General features: G+C 56.2%; 1 protein-coding gene across 3 annotated transcripts in view; it reads left to right on the top strand.

Moving 5' to 3' along the window:
- Positions 1-27293, top strand: part of CACNA1S (calcium voltage-gated channel subunit alpha1 S) — a 120259-nt gene that overhangs the window by 72760 nt on the left and 20206 nt on the right. For all 3 annotated transcript variants that reach the window (XM_045014196.1, XM_045014197.1, XM_045014198.1), the window contains 10 exons: positions 1869-2027; positions 2611-2721; positions 4593-4676; positions 14468-14596; positions 15278-15343; positions 15861-15952; positions 17254-17413; positions 18626-18753; positions 20273-20369; positions 21769-21871. In XM_045014196.1, coding sequence (XP_044870131.1) covers positions 1869-2027; positions 2611-2721; positions 4593-4676; positions 14468-14596; positions 15278-15343; positions 15861-15952; positions 17254-17413; positions 18626-18753; positions 20273-20369; positions 21769-21871 — 1129 coding nt within the window. The remainder of the gene's footprint in view (positions 1-1868; positions 2028-2610; positions 2722-4592; positions 4677-14467; positions 14597-15277; positions 15344-15860; positions 15953-17253; positions 17414-18625; positions 18754-20272; positions 20370-21768; positions 21872-27293) is intronic.

Genomic DNA, 27293 nt, shown 5'->3' on the forward strand with positions numbered 1-27293 from the left:
TAAGCAGCCGCTGATCTGCGGTGGGGGCCGGGCTTAGAACTGTCAGGGGCTGTGACCTCTCTGTCAGTTCCAAGGTAGTGCAGATAGGCTCACTGATTGCTTTACAGCGAAGTTAGTCAGGGACTAGGTCAGCGGCTGGTCCTAGCTGGTCTGATACCTGACCCCACCCTGCTGCTTTCAGGGTCACCTCCCTGGAGCCCTTCGGCCGGATTTCTTGGGGAGCTCACAGGAGGTCCAGGGCATGGGCGTGTTCCAGGGATTCCCACAATGCTCTTCTGGGCCACATCCCTGCCCATCACTCAGCTATTGAAGTCTTCCCCAGACTCGGCGGGAGTCCCGAATCTGCTGGCCCATGCGTTCCTCTTGGCCCTGCCCCGTTATTTGCAGAGGGGGAGGAGTAGCATGGGGTGGGAAGGGATTCTCAGTGAAAGGTTTCAGGAGGGAGATGTGGAACAAGGAGTGGACCTTGTGGGATTCTGGCAGCTGCAATCAAAAGGTTACCGGGTCAAGTTGTTCCATGATCACAAATGGCCCTAAGGACTTGTGGTCCAGCTTCACAGATAGATGGGTGGATCCCAGATCCTGAGCACCTGGGGTTGTTATAGGTCTCATGCCCAGTGTGCAAGAACAGAAGGAGTTAACCCAGGCGACCTGGGCCAGAGGGGGCTGAGAGCAGAACACCCAAGCGATTGCTGGTAACCGTGCAGCAGGGCAGCCTGGAGTCAGAGAGGGGCATCACAACAATGTTTCATCACAACAATTCTCCTATGGAAAATGCTGATGCTGTTGAAAATGTGTCCCTTCTGATGAAATATCATTTGGAACCTCCTCCCACAATGAAGCGTTTTGCTAGCATCAGCCATTCAGCCATTTTTCTGAATGGAATGTTTCGGCGGGGTTTGGTTTGATTTTTCATTTTGAAACAAACCATCGATTTAAGATGACGAAGGTTGAAGGCGGCAGGAAACATTCCCATTTTCTCAGAGCAAAACATTTTGATCGGCTCCAAACACAACTTTCGTTTCATGGGAACTTTCTAATTTTTATGTTTTCAGAACAGGGGAAAAAATGTTCAAAATCACAGTGCCACGGAGTCCCCAGGCGATGCTTAGAAACTGCTCACCACAAAGCCATTCAGGACTTTGGGGAGCCTCCTCTCCCTTGGAGCAGACTGTCTTCAGGGCAAGAAGCTCACATGGCTTCACCTTCCTGGATCTGACCTTGGAGCATTCAGCATCCTCTGCCCCTCCATGCATTTCCCACAGCGAGTCCGCCCAGGTGGGGTTCTGGGGAAGCCACGGGGTCCTGCACCCCACTTCGCAGTCAGACGTGACTCTCAGCCAGCCAGTAAAACAGAGGTTTATTAGATGACAGGAACATGGTCTAAAACAGAGCTTGTAGGTACAGAGAACGGGACCCCTCAGCTGGGTCCATTCTAGGGCCCAGTGAGCCAGACAACCCCATCTGCACTCACCCCTCGTCCCCAGCCAGCTCCAAACTGAAACCCCCTCCAGCCCCTCCTTCTCTGCTGAGTTCCTTTCCTGGGCCAGGAGATCACCTGACCTTTTTGTTCTCCCACACCGTTGGTATCCCCTTGCAGTGGGGAAGGGCCCGGGCCATTAGTTTCTAGGAGACAGAACTGAGGCACCCACACAGTATTCAGAGGAAACTTTAAGAACAGTCCCACTTCGTCACACACAGGATTTCCTGCACAGTGAGAAATTGGGTCTGGCCTGGCTTTGCAGGGGAGAGGGGCAGGGAGCGGAGCTGGAGGTTTTGCAGCTGGGAGTGTTTCATAATTCCCCACAGTGCCACCTCTGTGGTCATAATTGCCCATAGTGCCATCTTTTCCCTCCTGTCGCCCCCAGCGCCAGTGTGTCCAGTACGCGCTGAAAGCCCGCCCTCTGAGACGCTACATCCCCAAGAACCCCTATCAGTACCAGATCTGGTATGTGGTGACCTCCTCCTACTTCGAGTACCTCATGTTCTTCCTGATCATGCTGAACACCATCTGCCTGGGCATGCAGGTAAGGAGGGAGCAAAGCTAACAACCTTGCTTTGGGTGGCAACCTTTGATCACTGTCCATGGGGCCTGGGGGTGGGGTGTCCGAGACCACCCTGCTCATGGTAGCAGACTAGCAAGCCATCAAAGTGAGACTCAGGCTGGGCCACTGGTCGGGTGCCCCTGGATATCTGGGTTTGGATCTTGGCTTGGGATACTTCTGGCAGTTCAGCATCACTGCTCCAGGGAGGCCCCTCCTATGGAAAAGCCGGGGGCGCTATAGGTGAGGAGGGAGGGACAGTGGCACAGCTATGTGTGAGTGTGGGGACGCCCAGGGCTGCGGATCAGGACTCGGGAACATCTACAGAGCTGTGGGGCAGGACCCAGGGCTGGAACAGGGAGGGGGCCAGGGGGCAGGACTATTGGCAGAGCTGCGTGTGGAACGGGGGAAAGCATCACAACTTCTGCTCACATTCTGACCCTGCCAGAGCTCTAGATTTGTATGTTGGTCTCAGGCTCTCACATCTGGTCCAGAATCTGAGACCCCAGCCCCATATCTGCTCCCCATAGCCCAGTGGGCTAACCTGTGCCTCTTCCTGGCTCCCCAGCACTACAACCAGTCAGCTGAGATGAACCACATCTCGGACAACTTGAACGTGGCCTTCACCATCCTCTTCACTCTGGAGATGTTCCTCAAGCTCATGGCCTTCAAAGCCAAGGTGAGGGTGGGGTGAAAGTCTGGGTGCCGTGAGTGTGGGGAGGGGTGCTGGGGGGTGCATAACGTGACTGGGATGTGGGCAGCCATGCCCAGTGGTTGGAGCAGGAGTCAGAGCCCAGGGTCAGAACCGAGTTACCTGGGCTGAGACAAGGCAGGAGCTATCCAAGCCATGGGCAAATGCTTTGAGTACCCACTGGACTGTGGCTGCTGCCTCTACTGGGCTTAAGAGCCTGTCCGCTGGCTCTTCCCACCCCTCAGGCGCGGTATCCATAGGCAGCCTGCTGCAGGCCAGCTGTGCTCGCTGGGTTGCCTGGAGACTGGCTCTGCTGCAGACCCCAATTCCTGACTGGCGAGTGCGAGTACGGAGAGGGGCCCAGGTGGTGTGAATCTGGAGGAGGGCAGGGGCTCACCCCAAGCGGTGGGCATGGCATTTCCTCCCCATGTGGTGGCCTGGGAACACAATCCCCTTGGAGCCTGGTGCCCCGAGAAACCCACTCACGCCCAGTCACTCACCTGGAGAGTGTCACTGAAGTCACCTGGGCAAGGGCTGCAGGCTGACCTGGCAGCTCCTGAGGGGAGGAGCAGGGCCAATCCAGGCCACAAGGGGGAGCCCTTCCTCCAGTTACCTGTTTGCCCAACACTCCCACCCGACCCTGCTGCTCTCACTGTCCTGGGTGTCTCTCCAATGGGGGTGGGAGGCTAGTGGTCCTCCCTGGAGCTCTCTGGACCCCCCATCAAACCAGGCTTGCGTGTGAGCGGCCCTGGGAGAGCCCCAAGTCTCCCACCACCACAGCCACTGAGCCATGTGAGAGGCGAGGCAGAGCCCCCCGCCCTGCCACACCCCGCAGGCATGTCCCTGATGCCCACTGAGAGACGGCCAGTCATCTCCGCGGTCCCTGTCAATGTGCCCGGAGAGGAATCCCTCCCCTGCCCAACCTCACGAGCCATTCAGCTACGTGAGTCGCTGCTCCATGGGCTGCCTTGGCATCCAATGGTCACTTTTCCCTACCCCACCAATGGCAGCCCTCGGGGATGGAGAACCGCAAATGTGGATGGTCCTCTGGGACCCAAGCCCCTCCAGGTCATCCCTCTGAGCGTAACCTGGGATAGTCACAAGTTGTCTTGCTGCCACTTGGTTCAAACTGATCCATGCCCACTAGGCACTTCCCCAGTACAAGAACAGCCTCCTCCAGCATCTCCCTGCCTTCCCTATGCGCATGTAGCCCCAGGCAGCCCGCGTAGTGCATGCCACAAGAGCCGCTGCCTGCGACCCATACACAGTGATGTGGGCCGGGGCAGGTGCACTGCAGGGGATGTTTCCCAGTGCAGCTCCTTGGCCACACACCTCCCCTGTACCCGCGAGCCATGTCTTCCCCACCATCCCAGCCCTGACTCAAGCTCCCTTGATGGACAATCACGCTGTTGCTGGGCCTGTTGAGGGCTAGGAGCTTTGGTTCCCTGGCATGCTGAGGACTCGCCCAGAATAAGCATCAGCACAATCAGCTGGGAAGGTCTGACCCCAGAAGCTAAGTGGGTGCTGGGTTCTGCCATGCCGGCGGATAAGAGTAGACATGGAAGGTGATCTAAATCCAAGCTCTGCAGTGCTCTCTCCATCTCGGGGCATGGGGGTCAGCCTGCCCCCGCAAGCTGTGTTCTGCATGGGCGAACGGAGACCCTCCCTCTGGCGCAGTGAGTGGGTCAGTGGTTTGCAAAGTAGAAAGTGCGCTGAGCTCGGGAACAGCAGGTCTTCTCCGCAGGGAGTTTATAACCCCCCAAGAGGAATCGTCCCTTTCTGACCCTCAGCTTCTTCCTTTCGTTTCCCCCTGTTCGCAACCCCCCCCATTCCCACCTCATTGCTCTCTCCAATCTCAGGGCTATTTCGGCGACCCCTGGAACGTCTTTGATTTCCTCATCGTAATCGGTAGCATCATCGACGTCATCCTGAGCGAGATCGATGTAAGTGCCGCGGTGGGGGGAGGGAACGTGTCCGAGAGCATGGGCAGGATTGTGATGTCACGGCAGTGATGGCCTTGGCAGGCTGCCAGCATCCCACTGTCACGTGGGAGGCCCGGGTTCCTGCAGGACTGCGCGGGACAGTGGTCCGGCTGGCGGAGCGACCTGGGCTGGGCAGAAGGAGAATGGGGCAGGGGCCTGGGCACGTGGGTTAACCTTCTCCTCTCTGTTTAAGAGACAGTGCTGATGAGATCTCTCCTCAGCCATTACACAGCCATGGTGGACCCCCGCCCCCCAGCCTCAGTGGCCCTCACCCCACCCCTCCTCCTGACTCTGCCTGTAAAGGTACCCTGTGGAAACTGCCCTTGTCCTGGGACAGAACAAGAACCTCAAGTTGACTTCGCAGTGACATATGCCAGTACTCCCCAAAGGCTGCACCCACACCGTGCCCTGCCCGTGTTCTTTAAACACATGCTCAGATGGCTAGTAATCAGCTCATTGGCCTGAGATCACCATAGAGAGGGCTGAAAGAGTCCCTATAAGAAGTTTCTGCCCTGCACTCCGTGAGGGTCAGGCACCATTTCAGTGACCTGCTGCGTGTGCTTGGAGTGTGTCAGTGTGTATGACGATTGCCACATATACCCGGTGCCTACTCTGTATATGTGTGCCTGTATATTCAATATACACCGGAGTATATTCGGTATATACCATCTACATGATACCACACGTGTACGCTGCAGTGTGTATGTACTGAGCAGCCTGCATACAGGAGCATTGTCAAAGAGGTGTGCATGGAGCATTGGTGGGAGCTGTGTACCTGGGTGCTAGCACGTGGCACGGAAACTGGCTCCATACACACATCGAGTGTGCGGTACGTACAATCAACCCAGCTGTAGTCGGAGAAGTAGCTTCAGAAGTGAACACTCCAGTGAGGTTAGCACGTCCTCACTAATAATAAAGCCCATCCAGTTGTCACTGCAGAGTGTCCCCACTCTCTGTGCTGTGTCCCAGAGTAGCACTTAGCCATTCCCCCACATCTGAGAGCGAACCATCGGCAAGGAGATCCGGCCCAGAGGAGATGAAATGTCGTCCTCTCCTGTTCTCGGGCACAGCTTCCCAGCCCCAATCACACCAGTCCTGCATGGTGCATTGCCATCTCTACAGCCCAGAGGAGCCCTCTGGCTGGCTCCATTCTCCTGGGGCGACTGCACTGGCTGTCTCCTTGCTGAGCGAGCTGCCGAACTCCAGAGAGCAGGACTCTTCAGAGCCACCCCCACCAGGTATTGGGTCATTGGTTCCATTCCTATGTCACCACCAGCTAACAGCAACCAAAAGCCCTCCTTAGCAGGACCGCCACCCCGGCTTTAATGACCGGCACTGTGTCAGCCCCTCCGCTTTGTCACCATTCCCAGCCAGCACGAAGGACAAACCCGTTAGGGAGCTTGCAGAGGTCTCCAAATTGCCTGCTCATTTGGGCAGTTGCCAGCTGCTGTCAGGAGTTCCAGGCAGAGCAGCAGTTACCAGCCCCTTTCCCCAAGTGCCGAGCTGCCATCGAGTGGCTCTGTGCCCACAGAGTGCTCAGTCTGCCTGGGGGGCCTTGAAACACGTTCTGGGCTGCTGTGTCCTCCCCAGCAGTTCTCAGCCACGAGGGCACCCGGGCGCCGGATCCCATTGTTACTTGGGAAGGGATCCACTGGAGCGCTGGCCTCCCCCTGGAAAGAGCTTGGCATTCAGTGGGTATCGAGAAACACTAACGGGTTGGGCATGCTGCCCAAATCACCCCACATCCCCTCCTCCAACAAGAGACCTCGGGGCTGGTTTTTTGGTCCCCTTCCAGAGGATTCATTCGGCCACCCCACGATCCCCCCACCCCTCATCTCCCCCTTGACATCGCTCCCATGCATGCACCTTGACAGCCCCCCTCATGGCCACTGTCAAAGATCCAGGGGTAAGGGGAGATCCTTTCTTTGGCCACCAGGAGCTAAGGGATCCAGAGTTCTAGGGACCGTGCTGGAGGTTTTGCTTAGGGGGAACTAGGCTTAGTGAAGCTGGACATGTAGCTGGAGAGCAGCAACCCCACCCGGTAAGTACTCCTCTCTGCCTGCCGTTGGCAGCTGGGGTTTCTGGGTCATTGCAAGTGGTCATTGCCCATCAGGGTATGTGTTCGCACCCATCTCACCTGGAGTCTGTAGTTTTGTCTGCTCTGGAGACTGAGCAATTGCTTAGGGCCCCGAGCAGCTGATGGGGGCTCCCTACTGGCTTTTTTAGTATGCGCTGTGTGGGGGCCCCTCAAAATGTTCCTGCTTGGCCCAATGGGCTAGCACTGCCTCTGGCTCTGGAATGCTGCTTCCTGCCCAAGCGCACAGACCCCGGGAGCACCGTGGTTTAGGGAGACAGCACCCTCACGAAACTGCCAACTGGGTCCCAGCGGTGCCACTGGGACAGGCTGCCCTCGTGTTCCGGGGCAAGGTGAAAGTTCACCTGTAACAAAGCCGTCCCTGGCGGTTGTTTCCTCCCAGAAAAATGTTAACGCTGGTTTGCTAAGTCTGTCCTCTCTTGCTTTCTCTCTGCTTCCTTTCTCTCTCCTGTTTCTGTGTATGGCTGTTCGCTGACTCGTGCAAGATGGGGAGGAGAAGGCCTTGCTATTTGAAGCCCTTTCCTGAGTCACTCAGGTCCCGATCCAGCAAAACATTTAAGCACATGCAAGCGGTCCCAATGGGACTTAAAGTTAAGCACCGTTTCCGGATCATGCCCTGTGACCGTGAGCCAAAGCCCACTGAGTCAATCGAAATACACTTGTTGACATCACTGCATGGTGGGTGAGGGCTTACGAGTGAAATTCACTCCTGCACACAGGGCCAGCATGATGGTTAGACAACACTTAGGCCTGGTGTGACGCTTGTAGCTGTATTCCAGGCATAGGGGAGAATTGTACCCAAATTGTCCTAGCCAGGGAATGGGAATAGCTAGATCTGCGGATATCTGCTCTCTATCCGCGGACCATTTTTGCGGATCGGATGTGGATACAAAGTTTGTATCCGTGCAGGGCTCTAGGAATAGCTACACTCTAGGAATTAACGAATTCAGCACACTTGGGTGAGAGGGTTTTGTGTGTGGACACATGCCAGGGTCGGAGCAACACCCGAGAAAGAGCCTGCATTAACTTGGTAGTGAAGACGAACCCGAAGTGACTTAGGAGCTGAAGTCTCATTTTCAAAAGTGGCTCAGACACCTGGGAGCGTAAGACTTGCTCTACACTTGAAAATGTAACTGTTGTGTATGTTGGCTACAGCAGCGGTCCCCAACCTTTTTGGCACCAGGGACCGGTTTCGTAGAAAAAAAAATTTCTGCGGACCTGTGGGATGGTTTTGGGACGATTCAAGCGCATTACATTTATTTTTGTACTTTTATTTCTATTATTATTGTAATATATAATGAAATAATTATACAACTGACCATAATGCAGAATTAGTGGGAGCCCTGCCCCCTATCTGACCCCCCACCCACTTCCTGTCCCCCCGACTGCCCGCCCCCCTCAGAATCCTCGACCCATCCTGCTCCTTGTCCCCTCACCATCCCCCAGAGACCCCCACCACCCTGGGACCCCACCCCTGCTCCCTGTCCCCTGACTGTCCCAACCCCATACCCCCCCCGCTGAGTCCTGACAGACCCCCCCGGAACACCCACAATCCAACCCCCCCGTTCCCTGCCCCCTGACCGCCCCCCCAACCTCCGCCCCCTCTCTGTGCCCTGACTGTCCCCAGGACTCCCTGCCCCTTAGCCAACCCCGCTGGCCCCAGCCTCTTACCCCCGGCTCCCTCCTCACCCGGAGCCTCAGCGCCTTGCCCGACAGCTGCAGCGTGTCCCCGGCGGGGCCTGAGCTCCGTCCCGCTCAGAGCCGCGTGATGAGGGGGCGGGGCTGGGAGCTCCACGCCGAGCGGAGGCAGCTGAGCTCAGCCCGGAGCTTGCAGCCCCGCCCCCTCACCAGGGGCCCCGCCGGAGACACGCCGCTTGATGTGTTAGGGGTCGGTTCGCTGCCCGGTTCCTAACAGGCCGCGGACCGGTACCAGGGGTTGGGGACCCCTGGGCTACAGGTATTGCTCTAACTACCCTGGAACAGTTCAAGCAGAACAACTTTCTAGTGTAGACAAGGCCTGTGTCTCATTGAACGTCATTGGGGGCTTAGGCCTTTAAGTTGCTCTGGTACTTTTGCAGATGTTTCCCCTAGTCCCTATCTTTAGGTTCCCAAGTCAGAACATTTCTCTTCCAGTCTTACCCAGCTTGATATTTCCTTCAAACTGCCCTGGGGATGGGCCTGGATTCAGATCTGCATTGTACTGTATGTTAGTTTTTGGGCCATCCTACCCTGTCTTCTTTCTGTGTCTCTTTCTCTCTCTGTTTCCCATCTTACCCTTCCCTCCAAAGATCTGTGTCCCTGTCTGGCTGTCTCTGGAACCCAGCCGCCTGTTTCTCTTTCTCTCTCTGTCTCTCTTTTGTTTCCTGCCTCTCTGACAGTTTCTCTTGCTGACTCTCTTGTTCTCTCGACAGACGTTTCTTGCTTCCAGTGGCGGACTGTACTGCCTAAGCGGAGGCTGTAATGGCATTGTAAATATCAGCTGCATGTGCTTGCAGTGGGTCTATTTTTCTTCCTCTAGTTGTTTCTCTGCTGCACTCGGCTGCTGTGTTTGCGTGGATTGCATGGTGTGAATCCAGGGAGCTGCTCTGCAAATGCACAGGGTGACTCTCCCATAGCGGAGTGGGGGTAGGAGCTAAATACACCAATGGTCTGGGAGTGAAACACACCCAACCTCCAAGAGATCTTCTTACCTCCCATTGAAATGTGATCTCCATCCATCTATCTATTCATCCACCCCTCCCTACCCCCCCGACCCATCCATCCATATGACACTTTTCTTCTATCCATCCATTCTTCGTCCATGAAATACAGCAAAACTCAACCAGAGACAGAACCATTTAACTAAAGTTGCATCTGGCTGTTGTACAGACAGGACACGACAGTCGATCTACCTGCTCATTGTATCATCTAACGCAACATTAGTTTGTAGAAGGTCTCTCCCCCAGGGGTGGCTCCAGGCACCAGCATGCCAAGCGTGTGCCTGGGGCGGCAAGCCATGGGGGGCGCTCTGCCGATCGCCGCGAGGGTGGCAGGCAGGTTGCCTTCGGCAGCATGCCTGTGGAGGGTCCGCTGCTCCCGCGGCTTCAGCAGACCTCCCGCAGGCTGCCGCCGAATCTGCGGGACCGGGGACCTCCCACAGGCAAGCCGCCGAAGGCAGCCTGTCTGCCGTGCTTGGGACGACAAAATACCTAGAGCCGCCCCTGCTCTCCCCCCAGCTGTATGCGCACAGCGTCTTACAATGTGATTTGGTGCAATTGCAGGGATACGTTTCTCGAACCTTCCTTTCTCTGCGGAAGGTTATTTTCCCTCCTGGCCTGACATTGCCTTGGGCTCTGGGTTTCCTCAGTCCCTGTTCGGCTGTGTATGGTACAGAACTTGTGCTGGTGTCGGTGGTAATTGATCTCCTGGTGATGGACAAAAGTTAGGAGTCCCAGAAGCAGTGTTCCCTCTAATTTTTCCCACCCATGTGCGGAATGAAGTTTGTTATGTGCACCAGTATGGAGGTGACGTGTGACACATCATCTTCATATTGATGCACATAACAAAATTCATGTGGTGGGGGTGGAGTTGAGGGGTTCAGAGTATGGGAGGGGGCTCAGGGGTGGGGCAGAGGGTTGGGGTGTAGGGATGTGCGGGCTCTGGCTGGGAGTGCGGGCTCTGGGGTGGGGCCGGGGAGGTGGGGCTTAGGGCTGGGGCAGAGGATTGGGGTGGGGATGGTGCCACCACTCTGGCAGGACTGGGTCGCGGCTGGGTCTGGGCTGGGATGGGGCACCCTGGCTGCTGCTGGGTCTGGGCCGGGGTAGGGGCGCCCCAGCCACATGGCAGGTTGGGGGCCGGGCTAGGTTGGGGCTGGCGGGGCGCTCCTCCTGCAGCAGGTCCCCAGGCGGGTTGCCTGAGCGCTTGCGTGGCACTAAATAGGCTGGTGCACGGCCACGCAGCTGACAGGGAACTTAGGCAGATGATATTGTTGGAGACCTGTAGGCAGCCTTTGATAGCAGGCACCAAGGATGGAGGCTGGGAGGGGTCAGTGGCATTGCTCTTGACTGGCTCCCTCTAGATCCCAGGGGGCGGTTGCCTCACTGTGCTGAGAGCTTTCTCGGGGGGTTTCCATGCAGTCTCCCGCCCCGGTTAGCACATGTGTAGCCGCTAGGTATTTAGATGGTAGAGGATGCAATGCCCCCAGTGATGGCTCAGGCCCAGAGGAGGCTTTCCCAGAGTCTAGCCAGGACAGAGGCCTGGATTCGAGCTTCTGGACAATGCTGGTTTTGAAGAAGTCCCGAGCGCCCCATGTGGCACTTGTGCTCCTAAGTCACGTGGGCCCTTTTACCTCCCCCCGCCCCACAAGTGAAGCTCTACATAGCCCAGACGTGAGCAAACTACGGCCCGTGGGCCGGACTGTCCTGCCTGGCCCCTGAGCTCCCGGCCGGGGAGCCTAGTCCCCAGCCCCTTCCCCGCTGTCCCCCCTCCCCTGCAGCCAAGCTGTCGCGCGGGCCGCACTCTGGCCCACCGCACCCGCTGGGCAGCGTGGGGAGCGCAGCTGGCTCTGGCTGGGTGTCGCGGCTGCGAGCTCTTGTTGCTGGTAAGGGAGCGGGGAGCAGGGGGGTTGGGTAAGGGAGCGGGAGGTCCCGGGGGGTAGTCAGGGAGGAGGGGGCAGTTGGATGGGGCAGAGGTTCTGCGGGGGGCGTCAGGGGATGGGGAACAGGGAGGGTTGGGAGTGGGAGTCCCAGGGAGCCTGTCGGGGAGTGGGGATGGATAGGGGTTGGGAGGGCAGTCAGAGGACGGGGAGCAGGGGGTTGGATAAGGGGGTAGGATCCCGGGGGGCAGTTAGGGGCGGGGGGTCCTGGGAGGGGGTGGTCAGGGGACAGGGAGCGGGGGGTTGGATAGGGGGCAGGGGTCCCAGGAGGGGGCAGTCAAGGGACAAGGAGCAGGGGGGTTTGGATGGGTCGGGGGTTCTGAGCGGGGCAGTCAGGGGGCAGGAAGTGGCAGGGGGTGGATAGGGGTTGGAGGCGTGGCTGTTTGGGGAGGCACAGCCTTCCCTACCCGGCCCTCCATACCATTGTGCACTCCCGATGTGGCCCTCGGGCCAAAAAGTTTGCCCACCCCTGACATAGTCGATTTCCTAGCTGGCTCAGACACCTCTCCCCATACTCCACCCCAACATCCGAGATCAGCTGAGACAGTCCCTGGCAGCCCCCAGCTTTGAATGCATCCTTAGTGGTGGGCAGGGGCCCTGACTGCAGTTTCCCTCCCCTCTTTGGGCAATGGTGCCCCGGGCTATTAGGCATTTGCCCAGGTGCTGGCTAGTTTTCTTTGGGCTCGGGGCAGTGCCGTGTTCTTTGGAGCTGGCGGCGTGTCACTGAGACGGGTTACTTGTGCAGGTGTTTAGAGCGGCTGCACACACCCCTAGGGGAGATGGCAGGCAGTGTTTATAAATTAAGCCAGAAAGAAAAGGGGAAAGACAAAAGGAAAGAAGGCGAGAGAGCGAAAGGAAGGGAGGAGCAAGCAAGCGAGAAGCATGTTTTCCAGCTGAGATGTGACGTGCGATCAAAGCTCAGTGAAGCGGAATAGCGCAGGGAGGCTGTTTCCGGCAGCCGGCGATGCAGAGGAGAAGGCTCTCGTGCCAGCAGTCATGAAGGAGGCCGAGGAAGCTGGTGGTGGGCAGATGGAGGGGAACAGAGAGAAACAAACTCCATCAGTTCGGCTGGAAAAAGTGGGGGTGTTTTAAAGCAGAGACCTGGCAGAGCTTTTGCTGCTGGTGCCAATACTGCTCTGGGTGGGCAGCAGCATGCTGGAGCATGAGGAGAGGCAGCCGCAGGAGGCCAGAGAGGGCAGTTGCACTAGCCATGGGGTGATGGAGGCTGGGATGCAATTTGGGGCTGAGATGGAGCTGGGGCAGGGATGGCGACAGGCTGATTTTTCAGACTCGGAGCCCTTTGGAGAGCAGAATTAGGGACACTTCACTAAGCCCCCCTGGATAAACCCACTCTCTCCTTTGCAGAGCTCCCCCCATAGCGAGCCAACCCCAGGGCAGCTGGGGTTTCAGTGTGGCAACCTGGAGCGGCTGGAGATGACCCTGCTGTTTTTGCTGGACCGCTGCCTCTGGCACTGGCACCACTGTGGTGTTAAAGCCTGGTGACCAAATGTCACTATCCCCATTGGGCAGCTGGGGAAACTGAGGCACGGAGCAGGTCAGTGATTTGCCCAAGGTCACCCAGCAAATTGCTGGTGGAGTCGGGATTAGAACCCAGGACTCGTGGCTCCTCCCATCGAGCATTAGGCCACAGCTGCCTTGTGGGGAGTGGGATCTTGTACTATGATCATCTGATCTCATGCCCAGGGCCTGTGCCTGGCACATCCCCTCTGCTGAATCCAAGGAGCTGTACGTACAGGCAGGTCAGGTCTCTGCTCCCCCCTCTGCCCCATGCTGCCCAGTGAGTCAGTGTGCCAGCCACAGCAGCTCCTGGCTCCTCCCCAGCGAACGCTACTGAACAAGATGGTGCAATGAAACAAGACAAAGCTTACGTGGGCGGGGAGGGGGCGTTGCCCCACAAGCTGTGTCCTGGCTGATCAGCACTATGGAGTGATCAGACGCAGACACCTGGGGCTCCTGGTGGGGAAGGCAGCGTGTGAGCTTCAGGGAAGACGGGGTTAGGGCTCTAGCCAAGGAGACGGAAGGTCCAGGTTCAATTCCCTGCCCCAGGCTCCCTGGGGCCAACCACGCTGGGCCTCAGATCCCTGTGGAACCTAGTCCTGCCCTACCGCCCGGCAGGTGTGAAGACTGATCTGTCAATTGCTTTGAGATCTGCTGCTGCGAAGAGCTAGGAGGTGTTATTACTGCAGGTCTCGGGCCCAGGGATGCACCCGCCGAGCAGCGTTTGGCTACTCGAGCGGGTGTCGCGCTGTCAGTTGTGCGTCTGTGGCCCTTGTCGCGGAACAGAGAGTTCCCACTCTTGCCAAGAGCTTTTCTCTCCTGATAGCCTCCTTTGCTGCATCTTCCCCTCGGGAGGGCTCCGATCCCCACTTCCTTCCAGACAGGGAGGGATTCACGGGGACTTGGGGCAGCAATATCGTCTTTCGAAGGTCTCCCCCACCCTAACCTACCCTATTCCTTCCTTCCCTTCCTCCCACCCCACCCTGGTTGGCCCCGCTCTATGACCCCAAGCCAAACATTCCCAGCCAGCTCAAACCCTTTGCCTCCTGCCATAGACCTGCTGCAGCCAGGGGGCTCTCGGCAACCAGAGCCCCAGGTGAAGCAGGAGGGACCGGAATCCATCATGTAACCCTTGCCGGTGGAGCTGAGCATGGGGGAGGGATCCTCTCTTCTGTATCATCCTCGCTGGCATGTACTGACTTGGTAGCACTCCTCCACCCTCACTACAGCATGCAGCTCCCCTGAGCCGGCCCAGCGAGTGGGCTTACTCTAACACACATAACACCCAAGTGCAGGAGAGCCCTGAGCGGGGCTGCAGATCCAAGAGATGCCTGGGCTGTAGTGGTGAACAGTGGGGGAAATGCCACCAGTTCCGCACAGCGGTGGCTCCTCCCTGTGGCCGAGCAGCCCCGAAGAGCTCAGCAGGTCTCCTGGGCCTGCTCCCACCCTCCCCTCTCTGGGGCTTCTGTTCCCACCGAGCCGCTAAGGGACGTGCTTTGCCTGCAGGATTCTGCAGACAATACCCGCGTCTCCATCACCTTCTTCCGACTTTTCCGGGTGATGAGGTTGGTGAAGCTGTTGAGCCGGGGGGAAGGAGTCAGGACCCTGCTCTGGACCTTCATCAAGTCCTTCCAGGTGTGTATGGACCAATCCCCAGTGTGGCTGGGCAACTGGCTTTGAGGATGGGACTTTCAGCCCCAAAGCACAGGCCTCTACTGCTCAAGAGCTCCTTTAGCCGGTAGCAGCAGCAGGCTGTTAACCTCGAAATGGACCGGTCACTAGCTAGCACGCACTTGATGTGTATGTTACCCAAGTATCTAGGAGTTCAGGAGGAGCCAAGAAGGGCTTCCCAGATGCTCATTCATACTGGTGTCAGCATGTCTCAGAGCCTCAGTTGGCCCCATATTCCGCCAGCTCCCTTGGACAGGAACTTCAGGACTGGTGGGGCGCTCAGGGTGCTCTCCAGCACCTCAGTCGTAGGCGCCTGTTTGTGCTGAGATTGTGCATGTCCCTTTCTCCCTGCCCCCCCCCAGTGCTTGTCCCAGCTGCAGGGGCAGGGAGCTCCCTGTGCAGGCTGTGGAGTGAGCGACAGCAGCAGGAATGCTGGAGAACGGATGTTTTTAGTGGCAGCTTCCAGCTGCAGCGGGCAGCCTCACTCTCCTGCCAGCTGCCCCGCTGGACCCCTGGCTGGCACCAGAGCTTGGTAGCTCCAGCCCGGTGAACTCCTACTCCTACAGCAGGCGGGGTCCACAGCGGGGATAGGCTGCTCCCTCTCAGCTCCACTCCCACGTGAGCCCTGGACCCTTTGTCTCACAGGCCCTGCCCTATGTGGCGTTGCTGATCGTGATGCTGTTCTTCATCTATGCTGTGATCGGGATGCAGGTAAGGAGGCGGGGACAGTGCTGGGGCCCCGGCTGGCAGGGCATGGGAGAGCCAGGGTCCAGGGAGCAGGGGTCACCCCTCGGGCGCTCCTGCCGTACGACAGGTACAACCCCACTGTCTTTCCACCGGGGGGGGGGGGGCTCAGAGTGCTCTGCAGTCACTAATGAATCAAGCCCCAGCTGCCTCCCTGCCAGGGGGAGGCCACCGTTGTTATCCCCAGTCCGCTGATGGGGAAACTGAGGCACAGAGCTGTCAGGCTCCCCTGGCTTCACACAGCAAGTCAGTCGCAGAGCTGGGAACACACCTTGGACCCCTGACTCCCAGCGCTGTGCCCAGTCCACAAGGTCATCCTGCCAGGCCAGCCCTTTCCCTGAGGTTCCGGGCTATTGGCTGGAAAGGAGCCAGCAGGGGCAGTGGTGAGGCCAGAAGCGGGCGCGTGGGATGGAGGGTGGCGACGGATGCCTATGGCAGGGCGTGCCTCTGCAGGGCAGCTGGGACCTGAGCATGTCATTCACAGATGTTTGGGAAAATCGCCCTGGTGGATGGAACCCAAATCAACCGAAACAACAACTTTCAGACCTTCCCACAAGCCGTCCTGCTGCTCTTCAGGTCTGTGTAGGCCCCGCCCCTTCCTCATCCCACCGCATCCCTTCCCATTCCATCCCTGGGGGTGCCCGGTACAGCCAGCCTGGGGCCATTTGTAATGCAGAGCCACTGCTGGGGGAAGCCACCCTGACTTCCCTGAGTGAAGACCCCAGGCTAGCCCCTCACTCCCGCAGCTCATTAAAGGGCCCCTCATATGTGCCATGAGGTTGCACTGGATCACAATGCACCAGTCCATGGTGGTGCAACACAAGGCCCTGGGTCTCCCTCCACGGAAGCAACAATGAGTGTAACCGTCTTGGCACTGTCATCCTGGCCATTCCCAGGAGCTGGACCCAGCACCTCCAGAGCTGAACATGGAGCTTGTGCTACGGGGCTATGATCCAGAGCCTCAAAGATGCCAGGCACGCAGCCTGGCATCAAAATACCTTTGAGGATCTGGACATAAGTCCCGCAGCTGGCACAGGCTCATCCTAGCTGCTGGGGACCTGGCACAGAGGGGGGAAGTATGGCTTGCTGACCAGCCGGTTATGGTTGCAACAGGTTGCAGGGAAAATACACTGTGGGGTCAGGTTGTGGCCTGCGTGTGCCTTCGGGGCCATACTGGTTTCCCTAGAACTCGCCCAAAGAAGACACAAGAGCCATGTTGGGGATGCCCACAGAGCCCCAGCCCATCAGTGGTGCCTGACTCACAGGTCAGAGGTCAGCTGGGCTTGGTGCTGAACGCAAGGCCAAGCTGGAGCAGAGCGGGTTGGAAAGTTTTAGTTTTTCACCACCCAAAGACGCTGTTGGGCTGAAATTGCAGAGTTTTGTAGGAACGTGTTGAGTTCAACACCAGTCCTGATGGCAACGTTTCCAAACGATTCGAATCAAAACTTTAAAAATGTTTAATTCCTTATCAGCTTAGGTTATGTTTGTTTCCACATTGTGGAAATGAAGTGGTGCGATAACATTTGATGTTTCAGAATTGAAATACTTTTGACTGGAGCTCTGACTGTCACTCCTCTGTTCTAACCGTTAGACATCACTCTTCTCCCAGATCCAGGGATTGAACCCAGGAGTCCTGACTCAGTCCCATTTTACCTTCTGCATCGTACTCTCCTCCCCAAGCGGGGGCTAGGACCCAGGAGTCCGGACACCTAGTCCCCTGCCCACCCACAGCTGGGACTAGCGCCCAATAATATTGATTCTCAGCCCCTGCTGTAACCACTAGCTCCTGCTCCCTTCCAGCTAATCTCATCCCATACTTCCTGGGCAGGGCAGCCCTTCCTTGCAGAGCCTAGCTGGCATTCTCTCTTTCTCCCTAGGTGTGCGACAGGCGAGGCCTGGCAGGAGATCCTGCTGGCCTGCAGCTACGGGAAAAAGTGTGACCCCGAGTCTGACTACGCCCCAGGGGAGGAGTACACCTGTGGCACAGGCTTCGCCTACTTCTACTTCATCAGCTTCTACATGCTCTGCGCCTTCCTGGTACGGCCCCTGATTCCGGATCCCCTGGTGTTTAGCTCCTGGTCCCTTCATTGTCCTTAACAGGAGAAGGGTGAAAGTGGAAGCCATAGGATTGTGCCAGCCAGGGACCAACCAGAGAGCGAATGCCAAGGCTTTCTCTCATGAGCTCTCCCGTGGCACCCCCGGTCTGGGGCAGCCCCAGAGCAGTCCAGACAGGGTCCGAAGGGTTCAGAGTGTTCTGCAATGTGCAGCTGCCACCTCCCTTCCTGTGAGGCTGAGGTTACAGCACGCTCCATTTGCCAGTGGCAGAAGGAAGGCTGGGAAGAAAAACACCAGTGCTGCTCCAGAACTCAGTCACCAGGAGGTGCTGTCCACCACCCTCCAGAGCCCACCCCCTGGCAAGCCACCGGGCCACTCACAGTCATGCGGAAGGGGTTGAAATGAATGGGCTGCCATGCGGATTGAGGACAAATGTCAGCATGTGTCTTGCGGGGTCGAGGGGAGGATTTGCCTGTGGTTGTCACAGGTTTTACTGGCTGGGTCTGAAATATTTCCAGGGAGCTAAGGTGTGTTCCCTGCCCGACGGTAGCTGCAGACTCTGCTGGCTTCAGGAAACCCTCTCTGCCTGGCCCTGACTCAGCCCCTGCATGAGGGGATCCATCCACTGACCCTTTTCACCCTCTTTTTTCAGCCTGGGATCCTGTGGGGCACATGGCTCCTGGGTTGGGTCTTGCTCTGGCGAGCGCGAGGCACATAAAAATGACCCTCTAGTGTGTTCTCCATGCAGTAGTTCTACTAAACAGGCTGTGAAACGCTCTCCGGCTTGGATTGGCTGCCCATTGCGTATCGATGTAAGGATCAAATTCTCCCTAATCCACACAGCAGGCCTGGTCCCTGCACGATGGGTCCCCCAGGGAGAAGACAGAGAATGTCTGAGCCAGGATATCAGGGCTGAGATCTAGCACGCAGGTTGGAGAGGAGAATTTTGTCCAAAGTGTGTCATTTGTCAGAGGAAACCAACCAGTAGCAGTTTAGAGCACAGGGAAGATAGCACACGGCCTGGTGCCCTGCTGTCATTTTATATAAGTCCTTCACATTTGGAGACCCCACGTCCTGCCCTCTCTGGTGCATTGTGGGACCGATGCTCAGCTGACTTCAACAGGAGCTGCTTAGCGCCAGCTGAGGATCTGGCACCATATCTGGTCCCCTTCATGTATGCTCCTCTTTTGCCAGATTATCAACCTCTTTGTCGCCGTCATCATGGACAACTTTGACTACCTCACACGGGACTGGTCCATCCTGGGTCCGCACCACCTGGACGAATTCAAAAGAATCTGGGCAGAATACGACCCGGAAGCCAAGTGAGTGAGCACTGGTCTGTGGCTGGCCTGGGTCTGAGTGGCAGCCAGGGAGGCCAGCGGATTATTTCCTTAAAAGGCTGAGAGAAGTTAGCACAGCTGGAAGGTGCTGGATTGGCAGCCTGTGGGACTGAAGTCCCCTGTTTATCCACAGCTCAGCCATAGCACGGGTAGCGTCAATACCAAGGACTGTGGCAGATTCTCCAGCGCTGGCAATTTTTAAATCAAGCCTGTACATTTTTCAGGATGTGCACTAGTTCAAAAGGAATTATTTGGGGCAAGTTCTCTGGCCAGTATTATACAGGAACGTTGACCGGTTCTGTTCTCCGCTACCCAGAATGCACAGGTTCACAGACAGGCCCTTGAGCTTGAAGAAGAAGGTCGTTTCTTCACTGCTTCAGTGAGTGATCAGGCCACCGAAACAGGGCCCAACAGGCGCACCCCCAGGTTCAGGCGCTCACCTTGAATACATTGTTACAAAGTTACATTATTATATAATGTATAAACACTTTCCTTCCTAGCCGAGATTAGTTGACTAAGTCAGTTGTTTACCTGATCAGGTTGCTGACCAGGATGTTCACCTGATTGGACTGCTGACCCAATTGTTAAGCTGATCAGGTTGCTGGCTCATCTTTTCGCCCAGCTGTTCTCCCTCCCTGCCAGACAATGTCCCAACACCAAAAATATACATGCTACATGTTACGTATCCTACAAGGAGGTCAGACTGGATGAGCACAGTGGGCTCTTTTGGCTTTTGGCTCTAAAACCCTGCTGAGATGATCATCCGAGGTGCTAGTTATAACAGTGGCTTTCTGAGACCTGTTAAGAACTGGCCTGAGACACACCAACTCATTTAACGCAGGCCCCTAAACTGCCCCCAGCTGGATTCTAGACTTGGGAGCTTTCCTGTCCCCTGAAGCATCCAGTCCCCAGTGACATAATATGTCAGCACTGTAGTGTCATTCTCTAATGGCCTGCAATATGAAACCCCATCGGTTCCAAAATTATCTGTCTACCGACCTACTTCTCTGCCCCCCATCTCTGCAGTGCCTGGGGGCCTTGCCTACATTAATGAGTTTACCCTTGCACCAGTCTGTGCAGCACAGAAGTGTCCATGTTGGAGATGGAGAAACTGAAGTACAGACAGATTTAAGGCCCAGAGTTTTCAAGGTTTTTGGCATTGCTGCACTGAGTTTTGCAATGCCTAATTGATTTAGGAGCCTAAGGTTCATTTTCAAAAGAGATTTAGACCTTGAAGAGCCAAAAATCCCATTGCCAGCACGTATATCCCTTTGGAAATGAGCCTTTGGCTCCTGAATAAGTTTGGTGTTGCATCATGCAGTGGAGCAACGCCTGATACCGTTAAAATCCCCAAGGTCACACAGGCAGTCAGTGGCTGAGCCACAGATTGGACCCTGAGCTCCTGCCCCCTAAGCCAATTAACCCCCCACCCCCAGCCAGGGTTTGCAATTCTACCACTGGAGCAGATGGGTAAAGCACAGCTGTCTCTTGACTCCTGCAGGGGAAGAATCAAACATCTGGATGTGGTGACCCTGCTGAGACGCATCCAGCCTCCCCTGGGCTTTGGGAAGTTCTGTCCGCACCGCGTGGCTTGCAAGGTAACAACCCCTTTGTAAAGGGAAAAGGTTCCATAACTGACATGCTGGATGGCTCTATCCCAGTCCCAGCCCCCTCCCTCCAGCACAACCTGCAGCCTCTGGGTTCCTCAGCTCCCACCGAAAGGGGCTGGGGAGAAACCCAGGGTTGGTTTTGAGTATCCTCATGATCTGATATCAAGTGTTTAATGGAGAAGGAGGCTTTTTGGGGGAGCGAGACAATTTAAACGGGCGGAGGCTGACACACTTCAGGTTTCCTGAATTATAATCCCCCATGGTACAGTCAGTCCAATACAAGGCAGAGGTCCCCACCTCTGAGAACACCTCGAAGCTCTTGGTCAGACACAAACCTCAGCTAGAGATGGGTCCAAGCTGCACAGCTCAGCTCTAGTGTCCCCGTGTTCAGGTCTGGGGTTGGGGGCCAGGCCCTTCTTCAGCTTCGGTGGGTCCCGCTGTGGCTGCGTGAAAGCTCTTATGGCGGGAGTCCGAACTCCTCAGCGGGGAATGTGTCCCGTCGCCCGCAGGGGACAGCTCATCAAAAGCCGGGGGCTGCAGAGGGAGCAGGGAGAGTGGGCGGCACTTCTTCCTGCACGTGCTCATTCTCCACAGAGCATGGGAGACATTTCTGACTCATGCCATCAAAGTGTTAACAAAAACACCCAGTTCCTGGGTCGGAGCTCAAGGCAGCTGTGCCATTTTAAACCAGCTGTGGATTCTGGAGCACTGGGTGAAATGGCATGTTATCAAGAGGCCATGCGGTCTTATCCCAGAATCCTTTGGGTTGGACGGGCTCTCTAGTGGATCCTCTAGTGCACCCTGCTGCCTTTGTGGTTGGATGGATTTCACTGATCCCATCCCATCCCTGATAGAAGGATGTCTTGGTCCTGCTTTGAGCAGGGGGTGGGACTAGATGACCTCCTGAGGTCCCTTCCAACCCTGAGATTCTATGATTCTATGATTCTATGTTTTCCCAATTCCCTCACCTTCGACATCTCCACTGGTGAGGCCACACCCGCCATACGCAGCCTTCCGAATAACCCAACCCATCCAAGAGTTATAACCTTTAACCTGACTGTTCCCATGCAGCCTATGCCTCCGTGGTCTGTCTTTGCTGACTGGTGAGCTGTGCTCTGGAGAGCATGCTTTGCACAAGTGCCGTGCAATAGAGATGGATCTCCAGTGGCATGAATATAAAGCGGACTCTCTCTAAGGGGGCTGCTGGACACAGATGGACTGGGAGGGTCTCTCTGGTTCCCTAGCTCTCAGACTGTGCTGCCATTGTCGTGGCACAGCATCTCCCTTAGGCCTGACCTGAGCGGTCCTGCAGGGGTCTGCTGCCGGCCCTGTGCATGGGAAGTATGCCCTGGCCTGGGGGTGAACGCAGTTGTTGTTTGTTGTGCAGCGCCTGGTGTGCATGAACATGCCTCTGAACAGCGATGGCACCGTCACCTTCAATGCCACTCTCTTCGCTCTGGTGCGGACAGCCCTCAAGATCAAGACGGAAGGTGAGGGATACGCTCTGTCTGCTTTGGTGCCCTGCTGTGCCAGCATAGCGCTGGCTGGTGCATCTATAGAGACTGCCTCCAGAATTCTTCCCTAGCCCCACCCATGCAGGGGTCCCTCCCCAGCACCAGCGTGTGATGTGAGTAATATCGGCTACCCTGGTGCATTTCATCTGGGCACCGAGGGCCAGATCCTTTGCTGCTGCAAATCAGCATGACTTGACTTCAAAGGAGTTACGCCTGTTGGGAACTTGGCCCCTTATAATTTAGCCTCACAACACCCATGTGAGGTAGGTGAGGGTTGTGTAGGGATCCTTTCACCCATCCACAGAATGCTGCCTTCTTTGAGGAGTGTCCCTAGTGGTGCTCCACCCCGAGCAGCTTCGATTGGAGATGTTTGCTAGGAGTGCCCGTTCGGCCCGTGCATGCACTCCAGGACATCCCTGGGCCCCGTACTGAGGGTATATAGAGCTGCCCGGGCAAATTGCCCTCGGTTCCTTCTCAACCACCCACTGGCCTGAGACAGAGCATCTCACTTGCCCGCTTCCGCTTTGCTCTAGCTTAGCCTCAAGTTCCTAGTTCAAGGTTTAGTTTAGTTTACTTGCCTCTCTCCTTTATTTTAGAATTGTCCCTCTTCGGTTAATTTGGGGAGGGTCTGCTTAACAGCCCCTTTTTCCCTCCCCCCCTTCCTGCGGGGTTTGCCTTGGGGATTGTCATCAACCTGGTGTGCTGGGGATGCAAGCGCTGCCTTTCCCGCTGGGAATCGACCCCGGTCAGCGATGGACATTCCCAGTGTATCCACTGTCTGGGACACGCCCACAATTCCAGCCAGCTCCAAGATCTGCTCAGCTTTTAAAAGCAGATCTAAAAGCTCCTGGGGATTCAGCTTAGGATCCCCATGATGGAGCTCGCCATCCAGCCAGCCCAGGGTCCAGGCCCAGAGACCCCCTGTACAGCCGCAGCCAAGTGAGCACAGTGCCCCTCAATCGCTGTACCCCGCTCGCCTAGGACTTTGCGGGTAGGAACACAGAGCGCACTGCTAAAATTCCCAAGCGGAGTTCCGGCTCTCCTCCTGGACGGCCCACTTCAAACGACCCTCAGTCACCATCAAGATCGACCGTTTCAGAGACCTCATGTCCCAGGTGTCAGGAATGAGGGCCTGCAGCTGAGCCTAGGACTACCTAGTCTCCAGGCATAGCCAGCCCAGACGGGCTGCAGCAGGACCGCCTGACTGGCTGAAGGCAACCAGCCAGTGCGCTTGTAAGCCCAGCAGCAGCAGCAGGTCACTGGCTGCTCAATGCTTCGCCCACAGATGCAGTCACCCCAGGCGTATCTTGCTCCAACCTTGTTCTGCCCACTCCCAGCCCTGCCCCAGCCTGATTCCTGTTTAAACCCAGTTTACTCTGGCTCTGGACTCTGACTCCTCCTTCCTGACTCCGGTTCTGCCCCTTGGCTTCGGACTAAAGCTCTGATCCTTGGTTCTGGTTCCCAGTCCCTCCTCACTCTGGCACCAATTAGTAGGCCAGTCCTGGAAGGGCATCGCTGAGGCTCCATCCTTCTCCAGTATCAGGAGCTCATTGAAGACCCCGAGCTCCTCGAAGACCCACAATACCAAGCATTCCTCAGTGCCAAAGTCATCCGCCATATCATCCAAGCATGACTGCTACAGAAACGACCCTAAACGCTCTCCCTTTTAAAAGTCTGTAGCATAAACAGATTTTTCAATACCACCTCTGGTGCCTAATTATGTGACCCTAACAGCAACATTGGTAGCTCTGAGCTCAGCATCTTCAGTATCAGCGCTATTGACTAGACAGATATCACGAGAACAATCAGCATCCTCAGTACTGACACTGGTCACGTCACAGCCCCATCCAGTCCAGGTTCACCCAGTACCACAGAAGTTTAGATTCTCCAAAGACTTGTTGGAGTCTGATGAGCCAGAATGGGTACCACATGGCTATCGGTACTGAAATCTGCAGGGCCTCTGAGACCCTACTTTCCTCCGGTACCCCTGAGTTGTCCTGTACCACCTGTCCCAGGTGGAGAACCATCCTCGCCTCCAATGTCTGCTCCTCCTCTGGACTGTGCTGATGACTCCACTTCAGATTCTCAGCTATCTGTGCGGGGATCCCCTATGTACCACCATAGCAGCATCTCTCCTGATACCTTTGTGATGGGCTGGACTCCCTGGGATGTCACCTGGTGTGCTGGGATTTAACTAAGTCAGACCATTCTGCCAGCCTGGGCCCCCCTTTACCTGGTCTTGCTGGGCTCGGCTCCCCCGCCTTTTCCAGCCCAGCACACAGGCAGGGCCACACCCACCTGCACAGAGAGACAGAGATCCGCTCTGGGAAGGCTCAGCTTAAGGAGCTTGCCACAGCACCCAGATGTCCACCCGCCCTTGGAGTACAAACCCGAAATTATATGAAATTTGCCTCTTCTCTCAGTGTGGAGGAGGGTGTGCACATCTTCTCCCCCCCCCAGTTAGAAATCACATTGACTGGGTTCTATTGTAAACCAGAAATAAATGTATTAACTAGAACAGGTGTATCTGAAGTAGTTAAGGAGGTAGCAGACAGAACAAAGCATATCTGCCCCAAGCGTTTTCTCCAAAGTCCTGGCAATAGTAGCTGTGCAGGTGGGGAATAATCATCTTTCCTACCACAACAACTGGCTGTTCAAGGATCATTGTACGTCAAAGTCTTCTCTGTAATACAGATGCCATCTGTACAGGGGCGGCTCCAGGCCCCAGCATGCCAAGTGCATGCTTGGGGCGGCATGCCGCGGGGGGCGCTCTGCCGGTCGCCGGGAGGGTGGCAGGCGGCTCCGGTGGACCTCCCGCAGGCGTGTCTGCGGAGGGTCCGCTGGGCCAGCGGCTTCAGTGGAGCATCCGCAGGCATGCCTGCAGGAGGTCCACCGGAGCCGCGGGACCAGCGGATCCTCCGCAGGCACGTCTGCGGGAGGTCCACCGGAGCCGCGGGACCGGCGACCGGCAGAGCGCCCCCCACGGCGTGCCACCATGCTTGGGGCGGCGAAATGGCTTGAGCCGCCCCTGCATCTGTAATGTCCACTTTGACTCCAGTTCAACAGATAAACTTCACAGGAGCATCTCTGAATGCCCTAACATCCAGAGCTTACCTTCCTTCCGATGGATTTCTGACACTGATGAGTCTTATTGCCAAGATTCAAATAACCTCCTGACAACAGCAAGAAATTGCCTCCAACTGCTGGGTCATATGGCAGCTTGTATTTTCATAACACAACATGCCAGGTTACATCTTGCTGCTTCCAGGGTTGGCTCAGCATAGTCTATCACCCGAACAAACAAGCAGTCTAGACAATCTGGTGTCTGGCCCTCATCACCTGCTAGACTCACTCAAGAGAAGGACCTGTCCAAAGTCCGTGCAGGAGTTCCTATCTCCCAGCTGCCTCCTACCATCGCCATAACTTTGGATGCCTTACTTGTGGGATGGGGAGTGTGGCTAATGGGACACACTGTCCAAGGGAAATGGTTGTCTCAAGAGTCTCTCTTGCACATCAACCTCCTAGAATTAGGAGCAGCCAGGAATGCCTGTATCCACTTCCCTCCCTTAAGCAGGGGCCAATCCATGAAGGTCATGACAGACAACGTAACCTGCATGTTCCACGTAAATCTCAGGGAGGGGCGAGATCCCCTTCTCTCTGTGCCAAAGCAATAAAGCTGTGAAATTGGTGTCAAGCCAGTCACATCCTCACAGCCTCTTACCTTCCAGGCATGCAGAGCACCATGGCCAATGATCTGAGCAGACATTTCTCCCACGATTACGAGTGGGAACTGGACCCTCAGATCCTCAAACAGAGATTCCTGACCTAGGGGTTTCCAGAAGCAGATATCTTTGCAATTACCGACAACAGAAAGTGCAAGAAATTCTGCTTGAGAGGAGGACTGGGCCATCAGTCATTGGGAGACGCCTTTCTCATTCCTTGGGCCTACTCTATACATCTCCTCTGACACCGTTGATTCGGAGGGCGTTGAACAAGATCAAATGAAACAAAACCAGAGTCATTCTAATTGCACCATCTGGGCTGAGGCAGGTCTGGTACCCTTCCATGACTCACTTCACTTCCTGTCAAGCATTGCAGCTTCCAGCCATGTCCTATGTGCTGCCCCAGGACTCCAGTCGGACTCTCCATCCCAACCTGGCCATCTGTTGACTCCGAGCTTGGTTCCTCAGTTTTTCTTGGGGATAGAGGTTTCCCATTTGACTGAGATCCAACAGGTCCTATTAGAAACATCAGAAAGATCTCTACTAGAAATACCTTCAAAAATGGAACTTGTTCCCAGGGCCGGCTCCAGGCACCAGCACGCCAAGCGCATGCCTGGGGCGGCAAGCCACGGGGGGCGCTCTGCCGGTCGCCGCGAGGGCAGCAGGCAGGTTGCCTTCGGCGGCACGCCTGCGGAGGGTCCGCTGGTCCCGCGGCTTCGGCGGAGTTCCCGCAGGCGTGCTGCCGAATCCGCAGGACCGGGGACCTCCCGCAGGCTGCCGCCGAATCCGTGGGACCGGGGACCTCCCGTAGGCAAGCCGCCGAAGGCAGCCTGCCTGCCGTGCTTGGGGCAGCAAAATACCTAGAGCCGCCCCTGCTTGTTCTTTCTTCCCTCTCCCCTGTTTTTGGATTTAAAGTATTCAGGTCTTTCTGTGAGTTCTGTCAGAGCTTGCTCATCAGCTACGACAGCCTTCCATTCCCCTGTGCAGGGATTCATTCAGGCTTTGCTCATCCCATTATGGCACAATTAACCAAGGAATTGGTTAAACTTTTCCCGCAGAGCCTGCTCCCGTATGGGATTTGAACTGTCTCATGAAATCTCCCTTTGAGCTGCTCACTAAGTGCTCTCTGGTGCACTTACCTACGAAAGTGGCATTCTTAGAGGCAGCATTGGGGAATTAGGAACATTAGGGAATTAACACTGGGGAATTAGGAGCATTGATGACTGATTTCCCGCCCCCCTTCCCTGTTTTCTTCAAGGATAAAGTTTTGTTAGGCCCACATCCCAAGTTCATTCCTAAAATATCTTCTGATTCGCTCATTAACCAAGTTATCCACCTTCCTGTGTTTTCCCCAGAACCACGCCAGTCTAGAGAGGAAGCTGCCCTCCACAGCTTGGATGTTAGAGGGGCGTTAGCTTCTATTTGGACAGAACCAAGCCATTTAGACAGTCTCCCAGACCGTTTATCTCAGTTGTGGACAGATCCAAAGGATCCACAAGCTCCCCCCAGAGACTTTCAAAGTGGGTTTCCAGTTACATTTGTGCTCATTTCCAGGCTGCTAACGGTCAGCCCCTCCTTGAGAAGACTAGCCCATTATACAGCCTGCCTCCATGGCACTCTTAAAAATACAGCCATTGCTGAAATTTGCAGAGCGACAACCGAGGCTTTGGTGCAGA

This window comes from Mauremys mutica, chromosome 4, assembly GCF_020497125.1.
Source record: "Mauremys mutica isolate MM-2020 ecotype Southern chromosome 4, ASM2049712v1, whole genome shotgun sequence".
In the NCBI taxonomy this organism is placed as follows: domain Eukaryota; kingdom Metazoa; phylum Chordata; order Testudines; family Geoemydidae; genus Mauremys; species Mauremys mutica.